The sequence below is a fragment of the Salvelinus fontinalis genome, chromosome 42 (assembly GCF_029448725.1).
Source record: "Salvelinus fontinalis isolate EN_2023a chromosome 42, ASM2944872v1, whole genome shotgun sequence".
Lineage (NCBI taxonomy): Eukaryota > Metazoa > Chordata > Actinopteri > Salmoniformes > Salmonidae > Salvelinus > Salvelinus fontinalis.
Genome location: NC_074706.1, coordinates 12,090,573 through 12,116,644, shown reverse-complemented (window position 1 = coordinate 12,116,644; position 26,072 = coordinate 12,090,573). Strand labels below are relative to the sequence as shown.

The 26,072-nt window shown below is 42.0% G+C and overlaps 2 protein-coding genes and 1 long non-coding RNA gene across 7 annotated transcripts in view; 2 read left to right on the top strand and 1 right to left on the bottom strand.

Annotated features, from left to right (window-relative positions):
- Positions 1–11,748, top strand: part of LOC129841021 (long-chain-fatty-acid--CoA ligase 1-like) — a 53,653-nt gene extending 41,905 nt beyond the window's left edge. For all 3 annotated transcript variants that reach the window (XM_055909131.1, XM_055909130.1, XM_055909129.1), the window contains exons 13-21: positions 533–667; positions 2,752–2,847; positions 3,425–3,497; positions 3,755–3,843; positions 6,874–6,990; positions 7,703–7,846; positions 8,075–8,176; positions 9,371–9,442; positions 9,677–11,748. In XM_055909131.1, the coding sequence (XP_055765106.1) occupies positions 533–667; positions 2,752–2,847; positions 3,425–3,497; positions 3,755–3,843; positions 6,874–6,990; positions 7,703–7,846; positions 8,075–8,176; positions 9,371–9,442; positions 9,677–9,817 (969 nt within the window). In that variant the 3' untranslated portion in view covers positions 9,818–11,748. The remainder of the gene's footprint in view (positions 1–532; positions 668–2,751; positions 2,848–3,424; positions 3,498–3,754; positions 3,844–6,873; positions 6,991–7,702; positions 7,847–8,074; positions 8,177–9,370; positions 9,443–9,676) is intronic.
- Positions 40–15,916, bottom strand: LOC129841023 (uncharacterized). 2 transcript variants are annotated; one of them, XR_008757269.1, is made up of 4 exons: positions 15,705–15,916; positions 15,016–15,163; positions 14,680–14,808; positions 40–9,969 (listed from the first exon to the last, which is right to left on the bottom strand). It is a non-coding gene; the product is annotated as an uncharacterized LOC129841023 (long non-coding RNA). The 2 variants fall into 2 exon arrangements; XR_008757268.1 differs by having other exon boundaries at positions 14,680–14,774; positions 15,705–15,908.
- On the top strand, positions 15,066–24,722 carry LOC129841022 (caspase-3-like). 2 transcript variants are annotated; one of them, XM_055909132.1, is made up of 6 exons: positions 15,066–15,169; positions 17,099–17,238; positions 19,352–19,480; positions 21,654–21,829; positions 23,287–23,401; positions 23,645–24,722. In XM_055909132.1, exons 1-6 carry the CDS (start codon positions 15,066–15,068, stop codon positions 23,872–23,874), a joined length of 894 nt encoding a protein of 297 aa, XP_055765107.1. In that variant the 3' UTR covers positions 23,875–24,722. The 2 variants fall into 2 exon arrangements, with proteins under 2 accessions (XP_055765107.1, XP_055765108.1); XM_055909133.1 differs by lacking the exon at positions 15,066–15,169 and adding an exon at positions 16,032–16,230.
- The last annotated feature ends 1,350 nt before the right edge of the window (positions 24,723–26,072 follow it).

The following is a 26,072-nucleotide window of genomic DNA, read 5'->3' as shown; positions in this document are numbered from 1 at the left end:
GAGGGATGTTTTCAACAATAATATGACCATATCACTTAGTACCAGTAGCTCGATTTATTTGAATTGGACATGCACAAAAGACAAATACAAACATTTCTTAGAAAAGTTGTACATGTGTATCGAGCTCTAATTTAAAGCATGTGTGGGCAAAGGTTTGTAAACCAAGATGCTTCATAAACAATTTAAAGGTGTGTTGGACTGAATTCAACCACAAAGGTCTCAAATAGCTCAGTGGCCTAGATTGCTTTGGGTTTTGATATGTTGTTGAATACTCTCTTTGGAGAAGGGGCGTTATGTAGCCTAGAGGTCAGACGGGCGGACCTGTAGCCGGACAGTCGCTGGTTCAAATCCTGGGCTGGGCAATAAAAGAGCAAACTGAACTGTCAACCAACGGGCTGCTGCTTTACAGATTGTAGCTGCCCATCCACTCCAGTCTTGCCCTTGACGGAGGCACAAGGTTGGGAGCAGGGCAAAAGACAAATGTCCTTTGCAAGATGGACAAATAAGATATTATTTTCTCTCTCCTTCATAGATCTTTGGACAGGCCAACACGCCACTGAAGAGGTGGCTGATGGTTTTTGCCTCCAGGAGGAAGCATGCGGAGATGATGAATGGCGTGGTCAGGAAGGACAGCTTGTGGGACAAGCTCATCTTCCAAAAAGTCCAGGTACCCATGGATAGGAACCAGATGGTCGTGCTAGGAAGGACAATGTTGACTTTAATGTTGTGACTTACATGAGCTAAGTTTATGTTTCGGGTTCTGGGTGAGGTTTAAGGTTAGGGTGTTTTTTCATTTAGTTAGGAATGTGGGTATTGTAAAGACTAGGGTTAATGGTAAAACAATTTGGTGGTAAGAAAGTGCCACACATTAGCATTTTCCATCATGGCAAATTTGTATGAAGTATTATAATGCAACCCTTAACTGATTGATTGGTGGGGAAAAATGCACATGCAAAATTTCATGTGGTCTGCGGTTGTGAGTCCTGTTGAACATACTGCCAAATTCTCTAAAACATCAGATGCGGCTTATGGTAGAGAAAATAACATTAAATTCTCTGACAACAGCTCTGGTGGACATTCCTGCAGTCAGCATGCCAATTGCACACTTCCTCAAAACTGTATTTTGTTTAGTGGCCTTTTGTCCTCAGCACAAGGCCCAAGGCTTAATCAGCTTCTTGATATGCCACACCTGTCAGGTGGATGGATTATCTTGACAAAGGAGAAATGCTCACTAACAGGGATGTAAACAAATTTTTGCACAACTTGAAGCTTTTTGTGCATATGGAACATTTCTGGGATCTTTTATTTCAGCTCATGAAACATGGGACTAACACTTTACATGTTACGTTTATATATTTTTTTGTCTGTTTTAAATGCTATATTGCTATTAAATGTAGAAATTAGATTACATGGGAACAACATTCCCACCACTTTTGTCAGTTATTACATTTTACCCATATTCTTGATCAGTGGTGATTGTTAGCATGTAAATCTTGGTCGGAATCTTTGTTATGCATGACAGCAAAGCCCCTAAACAATACATAAATTGCACTATAACGGTGACAAACGGTGCCCGCAAACTGGCCTAAATAAATAAATAAAGCTGTCCCAAAACCTTACCACTGCTACACCTGGCTATCAGCAGAGCCTTGTCTGGCAGCGAAACAGTTCATTCAGCTTCATTTACTGCCTTTAAAAAAACATAGCTGATATGGCCGACTTACTTAAACAAATGTGGTTTCTACTGACAATTGAGATGTACAAACTATGGCATAAGGAGACGACGAGCGGATAAGAGGCAATCCGTAACTTCAATTGACAATGAGCTAGGATGGATGTAGTCAAAATATCTTTGTTCAGAATTCAGAACATGGGCCGTTCTTAGTTTTCTCCCTGTACACCAATTAAGAACCGTATGATTACAAAAGGAGGCATATAAGATTTAAATGGATTTTCCAGTAGATTGTCGACTTGATTCATGATGACTGCTAGCTTGCTAGTTAAGTTTAAAAATCTTAAATTGACATGATCAGTCCAATCAAAGCTACGGTAAATATAACGTGATTTATCTGTGGCTTATGACCTTGAGCCGCCATGGATGGGCACTTTTAATGTAACTCTATGGCAGCACCCAAGGGGCTTGAGCACTCCCCGTAGATGTTGCGGTGACGTAGTGTCCCTATCAGTGACAGAACACTGAGCCAATCACGTCGCAACTAGAGAACATTACCAACCTCTACACTCCATATTTTCCGCTGGCTGCCCCACCACCACAGAAAGCACTGAGCGAGGCTGAAACGCCTGCATTTTGGAGCTGCCTTACTCAAGAAAGCAAAAAAGAGACCATGTCTGTATGCAGCTTTTAACTCTTTTTTTAAATAAAAAAAGTTGTTTGCTATCAGATATGTGCCATGTATTAAGGTGAAACGGGCAACGTTAAAAGAACTGGTGGGGTTCAAAATGGGTCGCCACTGTTTTTGAAGGTTAATAAACTCACTGGTTTGAGACCAGAAAATCAACCAAAAATGTCTCTGCTAATTATTTAAAAATGTAAATTCATAATAATTTCTACACACTTTCTACCCGGTTTAAGTTATTTTTTTCCATTAATTTACCAAAAATATATTAAAGAAAATTACTCGACACATGCGACCCACTCAACCTCCCTCGACCCAAATTTGAGAATCGCTGGTCTATTGTGAGGTACAACCATGGATGTCAATAACGTCTTTCCTCCTTTGTGCTCTCCAGAAAAGTCTTGGGGGTCGTGTGAGGCTGATGATCACAGGAGCGGCCCCAGTTTCTCCAACCGTCCTGACGTTCCTTCGTGCCGCACTTGGCTGCCAGGTGAGACTTCCCTTCATTGATTTACACATTTAAATGACAGGTGAACAAAAGGATAAACTCTCTAGTCCATGCTTCCACCAATCCAATGCTTCTAAATGTGTGGGGAAGAGTGTACAAATGCCCCCTTTCCCAGAGAATTTGGATGCAGAGCCTGGTTGCATTCTAATTCTTTAACCTTCTAAAGAGGTGTGCACTCATTCACTCCCCCTCGTGCATTTAAAAGCATTGGATTGGTACAAGCATGGCTGGAAGGAATTTCACCCATATCCAACACACTAGTCATTTCCTTTTAAATCCTTTAGGGGGAGTTTACAGGCGCACTCTTTGTGGGGAGAGGTAGAGAATCGGAATGTAGCCCTTTTCATACCCTAGAGAAGTAGCTCCCTCTTGACACTTCCTGTTTGTTCAATAATGTTCTCTTTCTATCAGTCAAAACAATCACTTCATGCTTGGGAATCAACCTCCTACCCAACTAGCCTGCTGTGGTGCTGAAGATGGATAATATACTAGCATCAGAAACACAAGTTACTCCATTTACAGTGCTTTCAAATCAATGTCTGGTGCTTCTACTTGACAGTTTTACGAAGGCTATGGTCAGACTGAGTGCACAGCCGGGTGTACCATGTCCGTGCCTGGGGACTGGACAGCAGGTAATACACACATTCAAGCGTTACCGACACATTCAATTACTACCACATCACACAACGCATACCACCACATGCTTAATCCAACAAACAAGTCACACATGGCTCTACACCTGCTCTACACTCTGATTCTACAATGATTTAAGAACAGTTTTACTTCTGTCTTGTGTGGCTCACTGGAATCTTCATGAAACATTGTTGGCATTATGAAAGAACAGACAAAAAGTGTTACTGAAATGTGACAACGCATCTTTTCTGCCCAGGTCATGTGGGGGCTCCACTGCCCTGCAACTATGTAAAGCTGGCAGACGTGACTGAGATGAACTACTTTGCTGCCAATGGGGAAGGAGAGGTGAGGTGTATAGACCATTGAAAGTCCCACCTTGGTTTCTTGCGTGCCTTTGATTGGAACAGCCAGTCTCAAATTGCCCCCTGTCCCTCCCCCTTGGCCCTAACCAGTCAATGTTAGCATATCTGAAGGGTCTGAATGGGTATAAGCACTATAGTGGTAAAGCTTCCACCTTACTGATCTGCAAACATTGAAAGATAAGGGCCAAGTGCAGTGGTAAGACTTTAATACATGCAGTAAAGAGAGGTTTAGAGTTCGACCAAAACAATGTAAACATCATGGAAATTCCACACATGGGTCCCCCCTGGTGGGGATAGATCCAGAATTTCCTCATTGCCACCCATCAAAATTAGCCTATCAACTCCAATACATGTTCATGTCATCGTCACCAATCAACTGCATTACACTTAAAAACGACTTAAATACCACCATCGATTTCTATATGGCTAGCTATGCTACTAGCTTATCTGAACTTATCCAAGTTAGCAAACATACTTTTTTATAAATGGTATATGTGGACACCCCATAAAATGAGTGGAATCAGCTATTTCAGTCACACCCATTGCTGACATGTGTAGGAAATCGAGCACACAGCCATGCAATCTCCATAGCCAAATATTGGCAGTAGAATGGCCTTACTGAAGAGCTCAGTGACTTTCAACGTGGCACCGTCATAGGATGCCACCTCTCCAACAAGTCCAACATGCCACCTCTCCAACTTCTGCCCTGCTAAAGCTCCCCCAGTCAACTGTAAGTGCTATTATTGTGAAGTGGAAATGTCTAGTGGCAACAACGGCTCAGCCGCGACGTGGTAGGCCACACAAGCTCACAGAACTGTCCTCAGTTGCAACCCTCACTACCGAGTTCCAAGCTGCCTCCGGAAGCAACATCAGCACAATAACTGTTCTTCGGAAGCTTCATGAAATGGGTTTCCATGACCGAGCAGCCGCACACATGCCAAAGGTCACAATGCGCAATGCCAAGCGTCGGCTGGAGTGGTGTAAAGCTCATCGCCATTGGACTCTGGAGCAGTGGAAACTCGATCTCTGGAGTGATGAATCACGCTTCACCATCTGGCAGTCCAAAGGACAAATTTGGGTTTGGAAAATGCCAGGAGAACGCGAGGAATTAATGGTCTGGGGCTGTTCATGGTTCTGGCTATACCCCTTAGATCCAGTGAATGGAACTCTTAATGCTACAGCATACAATGACGATTCTGTGCTTACAACAGTTTGGGGAAGGGTCTTTCCTGTTTCAGCATGACAATGCCCCCGTGCACAAAGCGAGGTCCATACAGAAATGGTTTGTCGATTGGTGTGGAAGAACTTGACTGGCCTGCAAAGAGACCTGAACTAAACCATCAAACACTTTTGGGATGAATTTGAAAGCTGACTGCAACCAGGCTAATTGCCCAACATTAGTGCCTGACCTCACTAATGCTCTGTGGCTGAATGGAAGCAAGTCCCTGCAACAATGTTCTAAAATCTAGTGGAAAGCCTTCCCAGAAGAGTGAAGGCTGTTATAGCATCAAAGGGGGGATCAACTCCATATTAATGCCCGTGATTTTGGAATGAGATGCTTGACGAACAGGTATCCATATACAGTTGAAGTCAGTTTACATACACTTAGGTTGGAGTCATTAACTTGTTTTTCAACCACTCCACAAATTTCTTGTTAACAAACTAGTTTTGGCAAGTCGGTTAGGACATCTACTTTGTGCATGACACAAGTAATCCAACAATTGTTTAGACAGATTAAGTGTTGAAGTGCAGAATCATGTTGTGGGGGTGCTTTGCTGCAGGAGGGACTGGTGCACTTCACATCACGAGAAAGGACAATCATGTGGATATATTGAAGCAACATCTCAAGACATCAGTCAGGAAGTTAAAGCTTGGTCGCAAATGGGTCTTCCAAATGGACAATGACTCCAAGCATACTTCCAAAGTTGTGGCAAAATGGCTTAAGGACAAAGTCAAGGTATTGGAGTGGCCATCACGAAGCCCTGACCTCAATCATATCTCAAATTTGTGGGCAGAACTGAGAAAGCGTGTGAGAGCAAGGAGGCCTACAAACCTGACTCGGTTACACCAGCTCTGTCAGGAGGAATGGGACAAAATTCACCCAACTTATTGTGGGAAGATTGTAAGGCTAGCCAAAACATTTGACCCAAGTTAAACAATTTGAAGGCAATGCTACCAAATACAAATTGAGTATATGTAAACTTCTGACTGGGAATGTGATAGAAATAAAAGCTGAAATAAATCATTCTCTCTACTATTATTCTGACATTTCACATTCTTAAAATAAAGTGGTGATCCTAACTGACTTAGACTGGACATTTTTACTAGGATTAAATGTCAGGAATTGTGAAACTGAGTTTAAAATTATGTATGTCTAAGACTAAGATGTATGTCAACTTAAACTATACATTTGGTCATGTAGTCTGTTTTCTAAACCCTATTGTACAACTTCTAAATATTATGCAACAAAATTGGCCAAATCAGACTTTATTAACCACATTATGTGCCTGCTAGAACACATTAATCATGACGGATTTGATGAATATCCACATTGTTAGATAAGGTTTTTTGAATGGCCTCCAATGGCAGCGTCCTTGGTCTGCCTTCCATTGATCTCTTTAACGCATGTATTGGGACCTACTGGAATACTGAGATGGGTCTTCTCTAGCTTGCTTTATTGGGATTGGGGTTTTCCCAGTTGAATTTTCTTTAACATTTATTTAACTAGGTAAGTTAAGAATATTCTTATTTACAATGACGGCCTACCCCGCCGACGCTGGGCCATTTGTGCGTCGGCCTAAGGGACTCCCAATCACGGCCGGATATGATACAGCCTGGAATCAAACCAAGGACTGTAGGGATGCCTCTTGCACTGAGATGCAGTGCCTTAGACTGCTGTGCCACTCGAGAGCTTGCTTTGATACTTCACAATTTTATCAATAGCCTTTGAGGAGGTGGGTGTGTAGCCTGGTCTCATGTTTGTATTTATGTATAAAATTCTGCTTCTTTGCAGGTGTGTGTAAAAGGACCAAACGTATTCAAGGGCTACCTGAATGACCCGGAGAAGACAATGGAGGCCTTGGATCAGGATGGCTGGCTCCACACGGGAGACATTGGGAAGTGGCTGCCTGTAAGTACTGTCAACTCTACATTCAACTACCTCTGTGTTTCTCAATTCTGTTCATTTTTTTTTTAGGCTTGATGGTGACTTGATTAGTTGAATCAAGTGTGTTAGTGCTAGGGCAAAAAACAAAAATGTGCACCCCATTGGGTCCCCAGGACCAAGATTGGGAAACACTGAGCTAGCCTATGGCAATTGTCCTCTGGTGGGGCTTGCACAGTGACAGTTGTTGTGCAAGAACGCTCACCACACATGAGGTGAAATATGCCAATTAGGAATATAGGGGATGATTAGGTGGCTATGATGGAATGGGGCCAGGTTAGGAATTTAGCCATGACAATGGGGCTAACACCTGTACTCTTACGGTAATTGCAATGGGATTTTTAATGACCATTGGGTCAGGACACCTGTTTATCGTTCCATCCGAAAGACGGCACACTATGCAGGGCAATATCCCCTTCACTGCCCTGGGGCATTGGATCTCCTTAGCGCTTCAACACCACTGCCAGCAGCAGCTGGTATCCCATCCAGGGATCGATCAGGACTGACCCTGCTTAGATGATGATGATGCTGATGATGATATAAGTACCAGGAAATAGAGATCAGCAGACACTGGCCCACCACTGCTATTGGGCCTCAATCTATGACTGACTAAGAGTAGTAATGGGGCTAAATCTGATGTAGCTCACTACTGAGTTAAGTTTGTTTACTGTACTTTCAGAATGGCGTTCTGAAGATCGTGGACAGGAAGAAGCACATCTTCAAGCTGGCTCAAGGAGAGTACATTGCCCCGGAGAAGGTCGAGAACGTCTACATCCGGAGCGACCCGGTGGCCCAGATCTTTGTCCATGGCGATAGCTTGCAGGTGTGTGACAAACCAAATACTTTCTATTGATGCACTTTGTTTGTGGTTGGGTATGTACGTGCATAACGTTTGTTGTGGCTGTATTCACCATCGGACTGAAACTTGTTTGGGTTACACTTATGACTTTCATGTATAAGCCACTGCTTGTAAATGTTGATACATTTGTAAATTAGTATAAATGCTTATGAATTGTAAGAAAAATGTTTGAAAATGTCTTGTTTGGCACAGGCATGCCTGGTGGGCATTGTGGTGCCTGATCCAGACTTCTTACCAGGATGGGCAAAGAAGAAGGGCATCGAGGGTTCTTATTTGGAGATGTGCGCAAGCAAGGTTAGCTAGCTTCAATGGTATGGCAGATTTACCATCAACTAACAGTGTATTCAGTGGCTAAGTTCCACAGTCCATCCTCTTAAACTTCAACAGGTGTTGTCCTCAGAAAAATGTAATTGCAGCTTGAAGAGCCTCTACAGTAACTCATGGACCAAACACCAAGACAGTCGGGAAGCGGGCACGACAGCGCCTTTTCCCCCTCAGGAGACGGAAAAGATTTAGCATGGGTCCCCAGATCCTCAAAGTTCTACAGCTGCACCATCGAGAACATCCTGACCGATTGCATCACTGCCTGGTATGGCAACTGTTCGGATCCGACTGCAAGGTGCTACAGATTGCAGTGCGTACGGCCAAGTACATTACTGGGGCCAAGCTTCCTGCCATCCAGGACCTATATACTAGGCGGTGTCAGAGGAAGACCCAACAAGTTGTCAGACTCAATCACCCAAGTCATACTGTTCTTTCTGCTACTGCACGGCAAGCGATACCGGAGTGCCAAGTTTAGGTCCAAGAGGCTCCTTAACAGCTTCTACCCCCAAGCCATAAGACTGCTGAACAATTCATCAAATGGCCACTTGGACTATTTACATTGAGCCCCCCCCCCCCCCCCCCCCCCTTTTGTTTTACACCGCTGCTACTCGCTGTTTATTACCTATGCGTAGTCACTTTACCCAACCTACATGTACAAATTACCTCGACTAACCTGTACCCCTGCACACTGACTCGGTACCGGTAACCTGTATATAGCCTCATTGTTATTTTATTGTTACTTATTTTATTTCTTTAGTTTATGTAGTAAATCTTTTTTTAACTCTATTTCTTGAACTGCATTGTTGGTTAAGGGCTTGTAAGTAAGCGTTTCACGGTAAGGTCTACACCTGTTGTATTTGGCGCACGTGACATACAACTTGATTTGATTTGGAGTGTAAAGCCTTAGAATAAAGCAATGTATTGGGCATGCTAGCGTGGATATCGGAACAAGGCCAATCTCATCTCAAACACTCATCACAGTTTTTGTTTGTACTGAAAGTGTCAAAGAATGTGACCCCTGACATTTTTTTTTTGGGGGGGGGGGTTGTATTAACAATAGACTAACGAACAAAATACTACAAGATAGTTTGAGTGAACTATCCCTTTAAAGTACAACCATTAAGATTGTCTACACTGCCTTGTCTAAAGTGCCTGTCTTTCCAGGAGTTGAAAAATGCCATTCTGGAGGACATTCTGAGGCTGGGGAAAGAAGGTGGGCTGAAGTCTTTTGAGCAGGTAAGGCATCCTTCCTAATACTCCACACACTCCTTAGGCACCATTTAAACAAGATAACACTCACAAGCGATGTTGGTGCCAAAATGTGCATGATTATAATGCTGCCTCTAGCCCAGAGTACTCTTGGATTTTTAAAAAAACTACATTTGCATCTCAATGGGACTCGGCTTGTTAAATAAACGCTAAATGCATAATAAGCGGAATAATGAATAACATGCTCTCTGTCCCGTGCAGGTGAGAGATATCTCGCTGCACACGGAGATGTTCTCCGTCCAGAACGGCCTCCTGACGCCCACGCTCAAGGCCAAGAGGACCGACCTTCGCAGTCACTTCCGGGAGCAGATTGACCTGCTCTATGCGACGATCAAGATGTGAACCCCCCGGTAGAGGGGAAAGGGAAGCAGAGGGTGACGATCATCTGGAAACCATAACCCGCTCCACTTGAATGTAATGCTCCTCGGATGTGATGATTGACGACGGTTGTGCCCTCCCTTGTCTACTGTGACAGTGTCTTTGGTCTCCTTGCGCTGTAGAAGAGATGGAGAGGGAGGGAGACGGTTATGTTAGAGGTCTAGACCGGGATTTGTACAAATGCAGGTAGACCATGCACTGCGATTAGACTTCTAAAGGCGATTTTCCCAGACGTTCACGGCGCGCTGTGTTTACGGCAAACGTGATCATGTCAGCACAATCCCTTTTAGAAGTAAATTGCAGTGCACAGGTTGTTTATCTACATTTGTTTATATCTAGGCCGTAGTGAAAGAGGGAGAGATGCATGCCTTACTGTCCATGTGACTCTGTGTCAACCATTCCTGTCAGCCATTTCAAGTGCCGATCGAGTCGTCTGTTTGGAGTTTCTCGACCATCTCACGGTCGGTAATCCTTCAATTGTGTCAGTTTCAATTAACTCATTTTTACTAATCATCTCTAAGTTCTGACAAACTTTAGTTTTATATTCTTATTTTTGTTATGTTAATACCACACCCATGCAAATGTTTCAGTATCACCCTAATGCCTTGTACAACTTGAGAAATACAGTAGCTATTTATAGCAGTCTATTTAATGTTTGTCTCTTTTAATTTAATTTGATATTTAATATCATTGATGAATGTTACTGTAAGTAGTGTCTGTCTGTAGAAGGGGGAAAAAAATCACAAGGACATCAATGGGTCATGGTTGATACAGTAGAAGTGCCATGTTTTATTTTCTCTGCATTCCCTTTCTCTGCATACCAACGTTGTACTGTCAGAAGGCCTAGTCTAAACCTTTCTGAACAGTTCCAGATCTATTTTACACACAAGACAAGTAGGAAGACGTCCATTCAGAAAGGTGTTATGATCTTCTGAACCGCTAATGGTACAAAAGCCTGGCAAAGGAAACAAGCCTCCCACACATCAGGGATAAAAGACTAGGTTGGTTGTTTTCGTTCTGGTATTGCACATGCAAAGTGCCACCGATGTTTCTGCTCTTACACAGAAACATTTATTCTGTAAGTGTCCTTAAAACTACAGTGGCCTCAATGTGCCAAAATGCACACGCTGGTACCTGTTCTATCCACAGAAAACTTAGTCCTATCGGCCAATTGGAACCTGGGTCATATTCCGAAGGGAACAATCAGGAGCCAGCTGCCCAATTCCGATTCTCTCCCCGAAATGTGCACTTGATCACATAAAAGGAATAATTGGGTGTAAGAAATGATGCAAGGTCTCTCTAGCTAGCCCATGCTTACACAAATCCAATGCTTTTAAATAATGTTTTCAAATGGAGGTGGTAAAACTGACCTTTGTCCAATTGAACTGCACACTCACCATCCATTTGAAAATATTTGCTCCCATTTGATGCCTAATGAAGGATACCCTGGAGAATGATCAGGTTAAGCTGGTTTAGACCAGTACCAAGCCATGGCTCACTGGCCCCTTGCAAGCTTGCTTTTTTTTGGACAAAAATAGTGATTATTTGTGTTAGGCCTAACCAACCATTTACCTCGTCTATAATGTGGTTCCTTATATAATTTCAGTCTCCTTTGCCATCTAACAAAAAGGGTCCTTTTGTGAATTCAGGTTATTTAACAATGAATTAAGTGCTCATGATACACATTGACCTGTTTCTTAACATTGTTCTGTACCTGACTGGGTTTATCTGCTTGGATTACGTTATCGAGACACCGTCACAGATGGCCAATACTAGGAACTTGAGCTCTCCTTAAATCGACTTAGCAGTGTTCGGTTTCGACGTGTTTTGTACAGCAGTGAAAATCATACCTTTTCATTTACTTGACTGTACCAAATAAACACTTTTGTCCCTGCTCTCTGATTCATCTTTTTTTTGTTGTATACAGACATTCTTTGATGTACGCAATACGATGAAACTGTTTTCAGTCATCAAACGTTAAACTTCATCAAATGCATGGTTTTATTTCGATTCCCATTAGCTTTTGTAGAAGCATCTGCTACTCTTGCTGGGGTCCACAAACACATGACAAGTAACACTGATAGACAAGGACGGTCACAAGAAATACAACAAAAAATGTCGCCTCACAGTCCCTGCCTTTCCATGAGATGTTTAATCCATTTCCTAAAGGTAATTTTACTGTTTTCTTGAGTGTTTGGAGTTCCATGCAATCGTGGCTCTGTATAATACTGGAGACCCCTGGTGGCATGTCTTGTGGGATATGCATGGGTGTCTGAGCGGAATGTTATTTGATTATGTAGACAATCTGGAGTTTTCATTGCAGTAATACTTCTCATGAAAACTAGAAGAGAAGCAGTTAATCTATCATGAACCCTCAACCAGGATGGACTGGCGTGTTAGTTCTATATGTGCTGCTCTGTGTTGAGCCAGCTGTAGCTTTGCTAGGTCTTTCTTTGCCGCACTTGACCATATTACCTGACGCATAAGACCAGAGCCTTAACTAATACAGTTGATTTTTGTATATTAAAAAAAAACTCAACATTTTTATAACAGACATACCCCTTCCCCATCTTCACAACTTTGTCAATATGACTTGACCATGATAATTGACCATCCTGTTATACCTAGGCGTTCGCTTCCTCAACTTGCAGTGGTCACACCCTTTATGCACAACTCCAGTTGAGGTTTACATCTTAGGTTCTGAACCAAATAAAGTGCTTTAGTTTTATGTATTTAAGACCAGTTTATTACTAACCACCCATTCTGATACAAACTCTTCATTTAGAATGTCAGTGAGCTCACAGGCTTTGGGTGCTGACGTGTTAAGTGTGAATTCATCCGCATACATAGTCATTCTAGCTTCGTAAGACCTGTGGCAAATCATTTGTAAAAATAGAGAAGCATAACGGCCCAAGGCAACTGCCTTGAACACTGGGCTCTATTGGATAAACTCTCCAACCATGTAATCGCAGGTGATGTAAAGTCGTAGCAAGTGAGTTTCTTCAATAACAATTTATGATCAATAAGAAAGGCTGAACTGAAATCTAACAATACAGCTCCAACTATCTTATCCATTTATTTTAACCAATCATCTTTCATTTGAGTAAGTGCAGTACAAGTTGAGTGCCCTATCTGAAATTCAGAAGTTGAAAAATGATAGTGTATGGCTCAGTTGGTAGAGCATGGCACTTGCAATGCCAGGGTTCGATTTCCACGGGGAACCAGTACAAATGGAAATGTATTCACTCACTACTGTAAGTCGCTCTGGATAAGAGCGTCTGCTAAATGATTAAATGTAAAATGTATTTGGTCAAACACAATTCTCTCCCATCAGTTTACTTCGAACAGGCAGCAAACTGATTGCTGGCTCTTACAGCCGTCCAAAGGGTGCTTTACTATTTTTAGGCAGTGGAATTACTTTCGCTTCCTTCCATGCCTGTGGACACATGCTTGGTGACTCAATTTGCAGATAAATGGTTTGCAGTCATATGTTTATTATAAAATCACTCAAAATAATCCAGAACAAACAAGTACCAGAAAACAGGTAAGGAGTTGGTAGTTTATCAATGTTCAGTTATCAGAAACATCCTACCAAGCTAGTCAGAAACATCCTACCAAGCTATATACATATCCTACGCTATCAGAACAACCAGTAGGGCCGGCATTAGTGCGTATGTTATCGTGTGTGTGTGTGTTGCTTCACAGTCCCCGCTGTTCCATAAGGTGTTTTTTTAATCTAATTTTACTGCTTGCATCTGTTACTTGATGTGGAATAGAGTTCCATGTAGTCATGGCTCTATGTAGTACTGTGTGCCTCCCATAGTCTCTTGTGGACTGTGAAGAAACCTCTGGTGGCATGTCTTGTGGGGTATGCATGGGTGTCCGAGCTGTGTGCCAGTAGTTTAGACAGACAGCTTGGTGCATTCAACATGTCAATACCTCTCATAAATAAAAGTAGTGATGAAGTCAACCTCTCCTCTGCTTTCAGCCAGGAGAGATTGACATGCATATTATTAATATTAGCTCTCTGTGTAGATCCAAGGGCCAGCTGTGCTGCCCTGTTCTGAGCCAATTGCAATTTTCCTAAGTCCTTTTTTGTGGCACCTGACCACACAGTAGTCAAGGTGCAACAAAACTAGGGCCTGTATGACCTGCCTTGTTGATAGTGTTAAGAAGGCAGAGCATTGCTTTATTATAGACATATTTCTCCCCATCTTAGCTACAACTGCATCAATATGTTTTGACCGTGACAGTATACAATCTAGTGTTACTCCAAGCAGTTAAGTCATCTCAACTTGCTAAATTTCCACATTAACTGTCATACCCCATCAGAACCCAAAATATAAGCTAGTTTTGCTCCATTGTTTGTAAACAATGTAGTTGTAAACGACACTGTATAACCTCAAAACATTATTAAAATTCTGCAAGTCAGTCTTTGCATCCATAGCTCTGTCTATGAAATTGAGAGTGGCTAAATTAACATTTAATTCCTCAGAATGTACAACAAAAAACATCCTTCTACGGATCACTTTTGGACCACATGTCATAAGGGCTACTGTCATAACAATTACCTAACAGATGTCATAAACAGTCTCGACAGCTGGTTTCACCTTATGGCAAGTTACTTACTCTGGGATAACCTAATAGCAACGTATCGGAGGTTGCCTGTAGGTACTGATTACAGTTGAACTTGAAAGGGTTAAAGTGCGGTAGTACCATTGGTTAGCAATCTTCAGTTATGACAAATAGGACTTTCTTATTTCTTAACTGCCTCTGAAGGTATAAATAAAGTTGTATTGAAGTGAATGGTGTTACCTTATACATACCTGTAGTAATGCCATAGCTCACTGTAACTGGTGACCAGGAAGATCTTCCCATCCATCTTGGCCTGTTCCTTCTCAAGTGCAAACACGTGCACGTCCTTTGAATTAGAGGGCAGTCAAAACTACAGTTAGCTGAAAACAAAAATGTCATTTTTTTCTGTTATTATGACACATGGAAGTGCAATGAAACACACACGTCACACAAAAGGGAACAAAGTCCTCCGGACATACCTGCTCACAGATCTGTTTGTGCCGTCTTGTCAAATCCTATGGTCAATGTCAAACATGACAGCACAAACAGATATGGCACCACGTTACTGCAGAGATGCTGGTGCGTACCTCTCTGGGCAAAGTTGATAGCCATACATTGACGGGGGAAGAGCTTCCATATGGAGGATGGCTGCCTGCTTGGTTTGAAGCGAGAGGACAAAGGACAAATCACCCGTGTTCATCTTCTATTTGATGCAGGCTGCCACCACAGTCCTTTCTGCATGTAAGAAAAAAGATTTTTATTTGATTACTTTAATGTAGTTGTGTCAGTGTTTTTCATATCTAACTTTAACAATGATCAATACTGAAGGCATTACTATAGACCCATCTCTGATTTTGCATTCACAAGAATATGATTGTGAAGCCCCATCATTATTAGGCCTAGCAGAGAATGGATGGGATGTGGCTGGAGAAATGTAGCTAGGGCCAACATTCAAATTCCCGACACATTGGATGCAAGGACTGACAGGCCATGAGAATGACAAGATTGTTTTAGCGACATTCATTTTTTTTGTTTACAAGCATTCAATTGTGTATGAATTGGTAATAAATGAATTGTGTATTACAGCCTGATTAAATCAGACTAGCCATACACACTGCACATTTAGCCAGAGTTGAGTGTAATGTGTACCAGTAATGTTGTTAATGCTAGTACTACTAAAACGTATAATAAGATGTAAAAACCTGCTTAACGTTTGCTAAGCTAAGCTAACGTTACAGAATTCGATTTACAGCAGGAACTGAATCTATCTACTTACAGGAACCCGTGTTGAAAACGTTGTTTTGCTGCGAAAAGTGACGTACTTCCAGTGCGCTAGAAGTGTGCCTTACTATCCAAATAGTTGAGCACATTATACTTTTGTCTCATAAGCTGAATTCGTGCAATATGACTATTACATATTACAAATGCATATAGCCCATCAATATGGAGCCACAAGTTATGTGTATTATTAATATTATTTTTTAGATGGGATCATATGAGTGGTGTGGAAACCGAACGCCCCCTTGCATTGGTTTTGATGGTGACGTAATCTAATACTGTTTACTCCGGACGCTACTATTGGTTGGTTGCTGACTGTTGTTTGTAACAAAGAACTCCAGGAAGACATACGCATACAGTATAAAGTGTGGCAATTTGCACGGTCTGACCAAAACTTTACTACGATTTTTTAAAATATATAATAACTGACATTTGTTTGAAATCGATTCGCAGAATACCATGTCAGTAGCAAACGATTTGAGCGCTGGGGACTGCATTGACGCCAGGCGGGGCGATGGACAAGAGTGAGATTCTTTGTTAACACAATGCATGCATTTTACGAAGTAGCCTAGTCAACCGTGGTAAAGTTGGTTTGAGTGTCGATATTTACCAGACAGTCGGGCCTTCACATGTTATTAAAAATAATTGTAATGAAATCAGGACATTCGGCTACATTGTTACTTGATCATCGTGTTGCGGTCCTTGTGGTCGTGGAGTCTGATGGCAAATTTGGTTCATGGCCAGTATAGCTAGACTACATACAGGAAATTGGCAAAATTGTTTTTGTATCACGCCTATAGTTGACACACACACAGCCATATCTATGACTAAAAATATACATTTTACAATAGGAAATCTATTGTATCTCTTATGTAAAACGTCTTCTCTTTTTAGTCATATAAATGGCTTACCAGTCGGGAGGGAGAGGGAAGGCACAGGGTCAGTCACATGGCAACATCCCTGGGATAATTTTGAGTTAAGAGCCTGCCTGGGAAATGCTTTTGAAATGCATTCTTCAGCCCTTCCTACAGTAATCACTGATCTGATGATTCTGCAGGTGAAAAGTAAGGGTACCACCTCATAGCTCATCCACACAATCCACATGTCTGATCAGTGATTACTTTGAGGAAAGTAGGAGGGAAGGATGCTCAAAAGTATTTCAACAGATCACATGTATCCTTACTCAAATCCCAGTCCGAGATCTGACTTACACAGAGTATCAGATTGGTGTATTGCTGTGATCTAACTAGTGGTCCTGTGTGGCTCAGTCGTAGGTTCAATTCTCAGAGGGATAACATGCATAGATGAAAATGTATTCTATGCAATCACTAGGTTGCAAGGGACTTTGGATGAAAGCGTCTGCTAAGTGGCATCTGTTTTATTATTTCTTAGGTGTGAGGGCCCCCGTGGTGGCTCTGGGTCTATGCAGGTGGACGCCAAACCTCACTCCCATAGCTTCAGGTACAGTCTCAGTTACCCCAGCATTGGCCAGTGTATCATCATCAACAACAAGAACTTTGACAGAAGAACAGGTATTGTGTTTGTTCATTTGTAGACATAGGGTGATGTTTTTCCTTGTCTAGTCTATGTCTAATACATGTGTTTTGTATTTGCATAAAGCTTGTTCAGCTTCTTCCCAGTGGGTGAAACTAGTTGAAATTACATCATTATTACCTGATTAAATTATCGGGCAGACTCTTTTCTCTGTACATATCAATGATGTCGCTCTTGCTGCGGGTGATTCTTTCATCCACCTCTACACAGATGACACCATTCTGTGTACTTCTGGCCCTTCTTTGGACACTGTGTTAACTAACCTCCAAACGAGATTCAACGCCATGCAACACTCCTTCCGTGGCCTCCAACTGCTCTTAAATGCTAGTAAAACGAAATGCATGCTCTTCAACCGATCACTGCCCGCACCTGCCCGCCCGACTAGCATCACTATTCTGGACGGTTCTGACTTAGAATATGTGGACAACTATAAATACCTAGGTGTCTGGCTAGACTGTAAACTCACCTTCCAGACTCACATTAAGCATCTCCAATCCAAAATTAAATCGGCTTTCTATTTCGCAACAAAGCCTCCTTCACTCATGCTGCCAAACATACCCTCGTAAAACTGACTATCCTACCGATCCTTGACTTCGGCGATGTCATTTACAAAATAGCCTCCAACATTCTACTCAGCAAATTGAATGCAATCTATCACAGTGCCATCCATTTTGTCACCAAAGCCCCATATACCTCCTCCACTGCGACCTGTATGCTCTCGTTGGATGGTCCTCGCTACATATTCGTCGCCAAACCCACTGGCTCCAGGTCATCTATAATTCTTTGCTAGGTAAAGCCCCACCTTATCTCAGCTCAATGTTCACCATAGCAACACCCACCCGTAGCACACGCTCCAGCAGGTATATTTCACTCGTCATCCCCAAAGCCAACACCTACTTTGGCCGCCTTTCCTTACAGTTCTCTGCTGCCAGTGACTGGAACGAATTGCAAAAATCACTGAAGTTGGAGACTTATATTTCCCTTACTAACTTTAAGCGTCAGCTGTCAGAGCAGTTTACTGATCGCTGCATCTGTACAAAGCCCATCTGTAAATAGCCCATCCAACCAACTACCTACCTCATCCCCATATTTGTTTTTGTTTTCCCGCTCTTTTGCACACCAGTATTTCTACTTACACATCCTCATTTGCACATATATCACTCCAGTGTAAATTTCAAAATTGTAATTACTTCACCACTATTGGCCTATTTATTGCCTTACCTCCTTACTCCATTTGCACACGCAGATTGTTCTATTGTGTTATTGACTGTATGTTTGTTTATCGCATGTGTAACTCTGTGTTGTTGTTTCTATCGCACTGCTTTGCTTTATCTTGGCCAGGTCACAGTTGTAAATGAGAACTTGTTCTCAACTGGCCCACCTGGTTAAATATTTTTTTAATTTTTTTATTATGTAAACTGGTTGTAATGACATTACCTCACCCAGCTTTGTCTGCTGGGTTACTACTGTAAGAATATGTGTAAAGGCAGCGGTGTAAAGTACTTAAGTAAAAATACTTTAAAGTATTATGTACTATTCATATTTTATACAACTTTTACTTCACTACATTCCTAAAGAAAATAATGTACTTTTTACGCCATACATTTTCCCCGACACCCAAAAGTATTTGTTACATTTGAATGCTTAGCAGAACAGGAAAATGGTCCAATCCACGCACTTATTAAGAGAACATCCCTGGTCATCCCTACTGCCTCTGATCTGGAGGACTCACTACACACACATGCTATTTTTGTAAATGATGTCTGACTGTTGGAGTGTGCCCCTGGCAAGCTGTAAATAAAATGGTTCCATTGGGTTTGCTTAATATAAGGAATTTGAAATTATTTATATTTTTACTTTTGATACTTAAGTATATTTAAAACAAAACTTTTAGACTTTTACTCAAGTCGTATTTTACTGGGTGACTCACTTTTACTTGAGTCATTTTCTATGGTATCTTTACTTTTACTCAAGTATGACAATCAGGTACTTTTTCCACTACTGTGTAAGGCTGTATGTACACAATGATGACACATTGCATATCCAGAAAGCAAATAGAATTAGTCTAATAACTTGACTTTGTTTTTAAAGGTATGAATGTACGCAATGGCACAGATGTGGATGCAGGCAACGTGATGAATGTGTTTGGGAAACTGGGTTATAAGGTGAAGGTTTACAACGACCAGACAGTGGACCAGATCAAGCATGTTTTAACCACAGGTAAGCTTGTTCGGAAGTCAGCACCACCACTGACAACCACTACAGAGATAGGTTTGTCTTCGTATGAAGATCATACACAGAAGACATTCAGTAAATTAAGTTTTAAAAGCAGCCCATTCACAATAAAAACAGGTACATGGTCTCCTGTACTTAAACTGAGAATCAACAATATGATGTTGCCACGAGCAACAGGGTTAACCAAAGACATTGCGGATGAGCGGGATGCAAAACTATCCGCTCTCACAGTATCTGTACATGTGCACTGTTGCACTGATGGCTGTGTGAAAACAATGGTGGAGAAAATGTGCGACTCGCTTCCCACTTCTTCTTGTCCTGGGAAATCGTCCCAATACTGCTCTTGTCTACCTTTTTAAAGGGGCAATATGCAGTTGAAACAATAACAAAACCTACCACCACCATGTTTTGGTAAAAAGCTGAGAGATGAGGCTGAAGAAATGTAACCATTTTCAAACTCATAGACAGGACTGACCATCCAGGATATCAGCATTATAGTATTAACCATGTTTTAAAATGCTGTACAGTGTTTGTTTACATTTACTTTGTTTACAAACATTGAAGTAACGCAAGCTTATATTTTGGGTTCTGATGGTATACAACAGTTTAACTAAGGGTACATCAATACTTTCTAAGTCCCAAAATTGATGTAGCAACAGCAGATTTCTCCTGGCTGCGGGATCGATATGACAACAGCCAGTGAAAGTGCAGGGCGCCAAATTCAAACAACAGAAATCTGATAATTAAAATTCCTCAAACATACAAGTATCTTATACCATTTTAAAGGTAATCTTGTTGTTAATCCCACCACCGTGTTCGATTTCAAAAAGGCTTTACAGCGAAAGCACCACAAACGATTATGTTAGGTCACCGCCAAGTCACAGAAAAACACATTTTTCCAGCCAAAGACAGGAGTCACAAAAAGCAGAAATAGAGATAAAATTAATCACTAACCTTTGATGATCTTCATCAGATAACACTCATAGGACTTCATGTTACACAATACATGTATGTTTTGTTCGGTAAAGTTCATATTTATATAAAAAAAATCTCATTGGCGCGTTATGTTCAGTAGTTCCAAAAACATCCGGTGATTTTGCAGAGAGCCACATCAATTTCCAGAAATACTCATAATAAAAGTTGATCAAAGATACAAGTGTTACACATGGAATTTTAGATCCACTTCTCCTTAATGCAACGCTGTGTCAGATAAAAAATAAAAAAGCTTTACGGAAAAAGCAAACCATGCAATAATCTGAGTACGGCGCTCAGAGCCCAATCAAGACAAAAAGATATCCGCCATATTGTGCAGTCAACAGAAGTCAGAAATAACATTATAAACATTCACTTACCTTTGATGATCTTCATCAGAATGCACTCCCAGCAATCCCAGTTCGACAGTAAATGTTTGTTTGTTCGATAATGTCCATCATTTATGTCCAAATAGCTACTTTTTTTAGCGCGTTTTGTAAACAAATCCAAAGTCACGAAGCGCGTTCACTAGGAGCAGACGAAATGTCAAAAAGTTCCGTTACAGTCCGTAGAAACATGTCAAACGATGTATAGAATCCATCTTTAGGATGTTTTTAATATAAATCTTCAATAATGTTCCAACCGGAGAATTCCTTTGTCTTCAGGAAAGCAAATGGAACAGATCTCGCTCTCACATGAACGAGCGTCACGAGCTCAAAGCATTCTGCCAGACTTCTGACCCATTCCCCTCTCATTCGGCACCACTTCACAGTAGAAGCCTCAAACAAGTTTCTAAAGACGGTTGATATCTAGTGGAAGCCTTAGGAAGTGCAACATGACCAATATCCCACTGTATCTTCAGTAGAGGCTGAGTTGAAAATCGACCAACCTCAGATTTCCCACTTCCTGGTTGGATTTTGTCTCCGGTTTTTGCCTACCATATGAATTCTGTTATACTCACAGACATCATTCAAACAGTTTTAGAAACTTCAGGGTGCTTTCTATCCAAATATACTAATAATATGCATATATTAGCAACTGGGACTGAGGAGCAGGCAGTTTACTATGGGCACCTCTGGGTAACTTATTCATCCAAGCTACTCAATACTGCCTCCAGCCATAAGAAGTTAAAGTGTCTTGTCAATTATGTGAAGGACTAATCTAAAACATGATGTTGTGTTTCCAGCCTCCAAGGAGGACCACAGCCGCTCCGCCTCGTTCGTGTGTGTCCTGCTGAGTCACGGGGACGATAGTGTGTTCTTTGGAACGGATGCCTCCATCGAGCTCAAGAGCCTCACCAGCCTGTTCCGGGGCGACCGCTGCAACTCGCTGGTGGGCAAGCCCAAACTCTTCTTCATCCAGGTACTGTTGCCATCACGTGTATTCCTAGAACCGACTTTTAAAACTGCACAGTAGCAAATTTACAAAGCCGTTGCACCTGTTTGGGGTTTTTGTTTTCTAGATGGAATTAAAGTGAAACAAAAGCACTAGAACAACAATATGAAGTTAAGGTTAAAAGAAGGTATAAGATAGATGTTAATTTAATCCCCTACTGACAAAACAGGTCAGTCTCGTCCGCAGTCAAATCAAATGTTATTAGTCACATGCGCCGAATACAACAATACTTACAGTGAAATGCTTACTTACGAGCCCATAACCAACAATGCAGTTTAACAATAGCGAGACTATATACAGGGAGGTACCGGTACAGAGTCAATGTGTGGGGGCACCGGTCAGTTGAGGTAATATGTAAATGTAGGTAGAGTTATTGAAGTGACGATGCATAGATGATAACAGATGTAAATAGTCTGGATAGCCATTTGATTAGGTGTTCAGGAGTCTTATGGCTTGGGGTAGAAGCTGTTTAGAAGTCTCTTGGACCTAGACTTGGCGCTCCGGTAGCGCTTGCTGTGCGGTAGCAGAGAGAACAGTCTATGACTAGGGTGGCTGGAGTCTTTGACAATTTTTAGAGCCTTCCTCTGACACCGCCTGGTATAGAGGTCCTGGATAGCAAGAAGCTTGGCCCCAGTGATGTACTGGGCCGTACGCACTACCCTCTGTAGTGCCTTGCGGTCGGATGCCGTGCAGTTGCCATACCAAGCAGGGATGCAACACGTAGGTGTTCCTTTTGTCCAGGTTGGAAAGGGCAGTGTGGAGTGCAATAGCATCATCTGTGGCTCTATTGGGGCGGTATGCAAATTGGAGTGGGTCTAGGGTTTCTGGGATAATGGTGTTCATGTGAGCCATGACCAGCCTTTCTAGGGCACTTCATGGCTACAGACGTGAGTGCTATGGGTCGGTAGTCATTTAGGCAGGTTACCTTAGTGTTCTTGGGCACAGGCGGTGGTCTGCTTAAAACATGTTGGTATTACAGACTGACAGGGAGAGGTTGAACATTTCAGTGAAGACACTTGTCAGCGCATGCTCGCAGTACACGTCCTGCTAATCCGTCTGCCCCTGCGACCTTGTGAATGTTGACCTGTTTAAAGGTTTTACTCACATTGGCTGCGGAGAGCGTGATCATACAGTCTTCCAGAACAGCTGGTGCTCTCATGCATGTTTCAGTGTTATTTGCCTCAAAACGAGCATGGAAGTAGTTTAGCTCATCTGGTAGGCTTGTGTCACTGGGCAGCTCTCGGCTGTGCTTCCCTTTGTAGTTTGTAATGGTTTGCAAGCCCTGCCACGTCCGACAAGCGTCAGAGCCGGTGTAGTACGATTCGGAAGTCAAGAGGTGAGGGATGGTTCAAAAGTTAGCCTTTGCGTTTTTGTGTGTGTGACTGTGACCATGTCTCCTGTTTCCCTGTGTGTGTGACATGCAGGCGTGCAGAGGTACTGATCTGGACGTGGGCATCGAGGCAGACAGCAATTCAGATGAGGGCTCGACCAAGATCCCTGTGGAAGCAGACTTCCTCTATGCCTACTCCACAGCTCCAGGTCCAAGACATGTTCCAAAGCCACACACACATACATAGAAGCACTCTCCAGTCAAGTTGCCTTGTTTCCTTGAAGTATGCACAGATCTATAAGTAGTTGGATCTGTGAAAGCAAGGCTACCACCCTTTTACTTCTACCAATCCATCCACTTAAGATCTGTTATTATCTTGAGCAAGGATGCATTTTCTGAATTATTCAAACCAGGCCCTTGACTCTTATGCACTCTCACACGTCTTTCCACAGGCTACTACTTGTGGAGGAACACTCAGACTGGCTCCTGGTTCATCCAATCGCTGTGTGAGATGATTGGCAAGTACAGCAAAGAGCTGGAGGTCCAACACATCCTGACCCGGGTCAACCACAAAGTGGCGACAGAGTTTGAGTCTGCGTCAAAGTCTCCTGGTTTCGATGCCAAGAAGCAGATCCCCTGCATCGTATCAATGCTGACCAAAGAGATGTACTTTACACCCTGATAGGAGAAAGGTGTGAAGAAGCTCTTCATTTGCCTGCTTCCAGGTCGATTTTAGCTGTCTCGCCAACAGCTATGGTCACTGTTATAGGAGTTGGCAAGAGAAGAAAAACAGACCTGGGATCAGGCTAGCTTCTATCTGAGTGAGGGCAATAGATGTGTGTTTTGGTTGTGGATTGTATTAGCTGAATTTTTAACACCACTGCTCAATCGCTCTGGATCAAGTTGGACTTGGTTTAAACTTGTAGACTTAAGTATCACATTTTATGTTGGAGGTTGAAACCTCTGTCATGCTTTCATCCTGATGTCATGCACAGAGAAGTTGACTTTTCTTCAGGGTTGGGGTCAGTTCCCGCTTCAATTCCGTCAACTGAGGAAGTGTAAAATCCTAATTGTAAATGTTACATTTAATTAACTTCCTAAATGCACTGATTGATTTGAAAGTTGAATTGACCGCAACCCTGTTTCTTACTGAATGATCCTTTTCGTGTTTAACGGAGGATGTGTATAAAGTTTTGGGAGTAGATTGCAGGGGCAGTGTGTTGTAATCAAATCATGGATGTGCAACTCGTCTACAAGCACCAGCAATTCTCCCTCAGGTTTCTCATACAGTTTTATTTAAACATTTAATTGTATTATTTTTACAATGTCTAGAACCACATATATTTTGTTGGATACTTGAATGAGTAGTTAAAGTGCATTCCTCAAGGGATTATGTTACATTTGTCTTTTGTGTTGGTTTAAATTGTTTATATATATATATATTATTTAAACTGCAGGATATTGTTTAGGTCCATTATAGTTGTATTGTGAAATAAACTATCCTGTAAAAAATGTATTCTCCAGAAATAAGACTTGCTTCCCTTTCGCCTTCCTTCATGAAATCAGTGTCTCTTTCAGTCGGCTCCAAACGGTCAATTGCAAGCTCTCCCTGACCCGAACAGGACCAAATGCTTATTTCGTTTGTAGGTTAAAAACATTTGCTCCTGTCCTGGCATAAGCAAGTGTGTGGTATGCCGGTAGGATGTGTATGGTGATAGTAGAGAGGATGTGTCCTCTCTAACTTGGAACATACATTTTGCCTACATATTAAAGGCCCAGTTGTAGAAGCGCTACTAGACAGTAGGCTTAAAGGTGCACTCCGGTAGTGATGCGTGGAATCAGCTGTTTGTTCAACCACACCCACCGCAATTGTTAATAACACATCTGCAACTGTCCGACTATGTGATAAAGTGAAAATGCAGTGCAAAATTTTCCACGTGACATCATTTTGACGGGAATTAAAAGCTGTGAAAATGACCTAATACCTATGTTTCTGATAAGATTTCAGGTCTGCTAAATCATATTTCTCCACTCCTGTTCCTGAGTCAAAATGTACGTTGGTGTATAATTTTACTGCAAGAACTGCTTAATTCTGCAGGAGTTAATTACATGATTAAATATTTTAAATAATCATAATGGTGCCAGAGGAGATGGCTGCCGTTTTACGAGCTTTTAACCAATTGTGCTGTTTTATGTGGGGTTTTTTTCACGTTATTTGCAACTTAATTTGTACATAATGTTTTTGCCACCGTCTGTTATGAGCAAAACGAGCTTCTGGATATCAGAACAGCGATTACTCACCTCGAACTGGACAAATGTTTTTTCTTTAACGAGTCGCACGCAAAGCATTTACTCTAGCTACCCGACCAGGCAGATACAGGGGACGCAGGTCCAAATTGTGAGAATTTGTCTGCAAGTGGGTAACCCTTCTCTACCATCTGTACTATTGGCCAACGTGCAATCATTGAATAATAAACTAGATGAGCTCCGTTCAAGACAACTACCAACGGGACATTAAAACTGTAATATCTTATGTTTCACTGAGTCGTGGCTGAACGATGACATTGATAATATACAGTTGGCTGATTTTTCCGTGCATCGGCAAGACAGAACAACCGCCTCTGGTAAGACAAGGGGTGGCGGTCTTTTGTCTATTTGTCAATAACAGCTGGTGCGCAAAATCAAGTATTAAGGAAGCCTCGAGGTTTTGCTGTAGACCACACTATTTGGGGCAGCAGGGAGCCTAGTGGTTAGAGCGTTGGGCCAGTAACCGAAGGTTGCTAGATCAAATCCCCGAGCTGACAAGGTAAAAATCTGTTGTTCTGCCCCTGAACAAGGCAGTTAAATTATGAGGACATTATGTATTTTGAAAGACAAAAC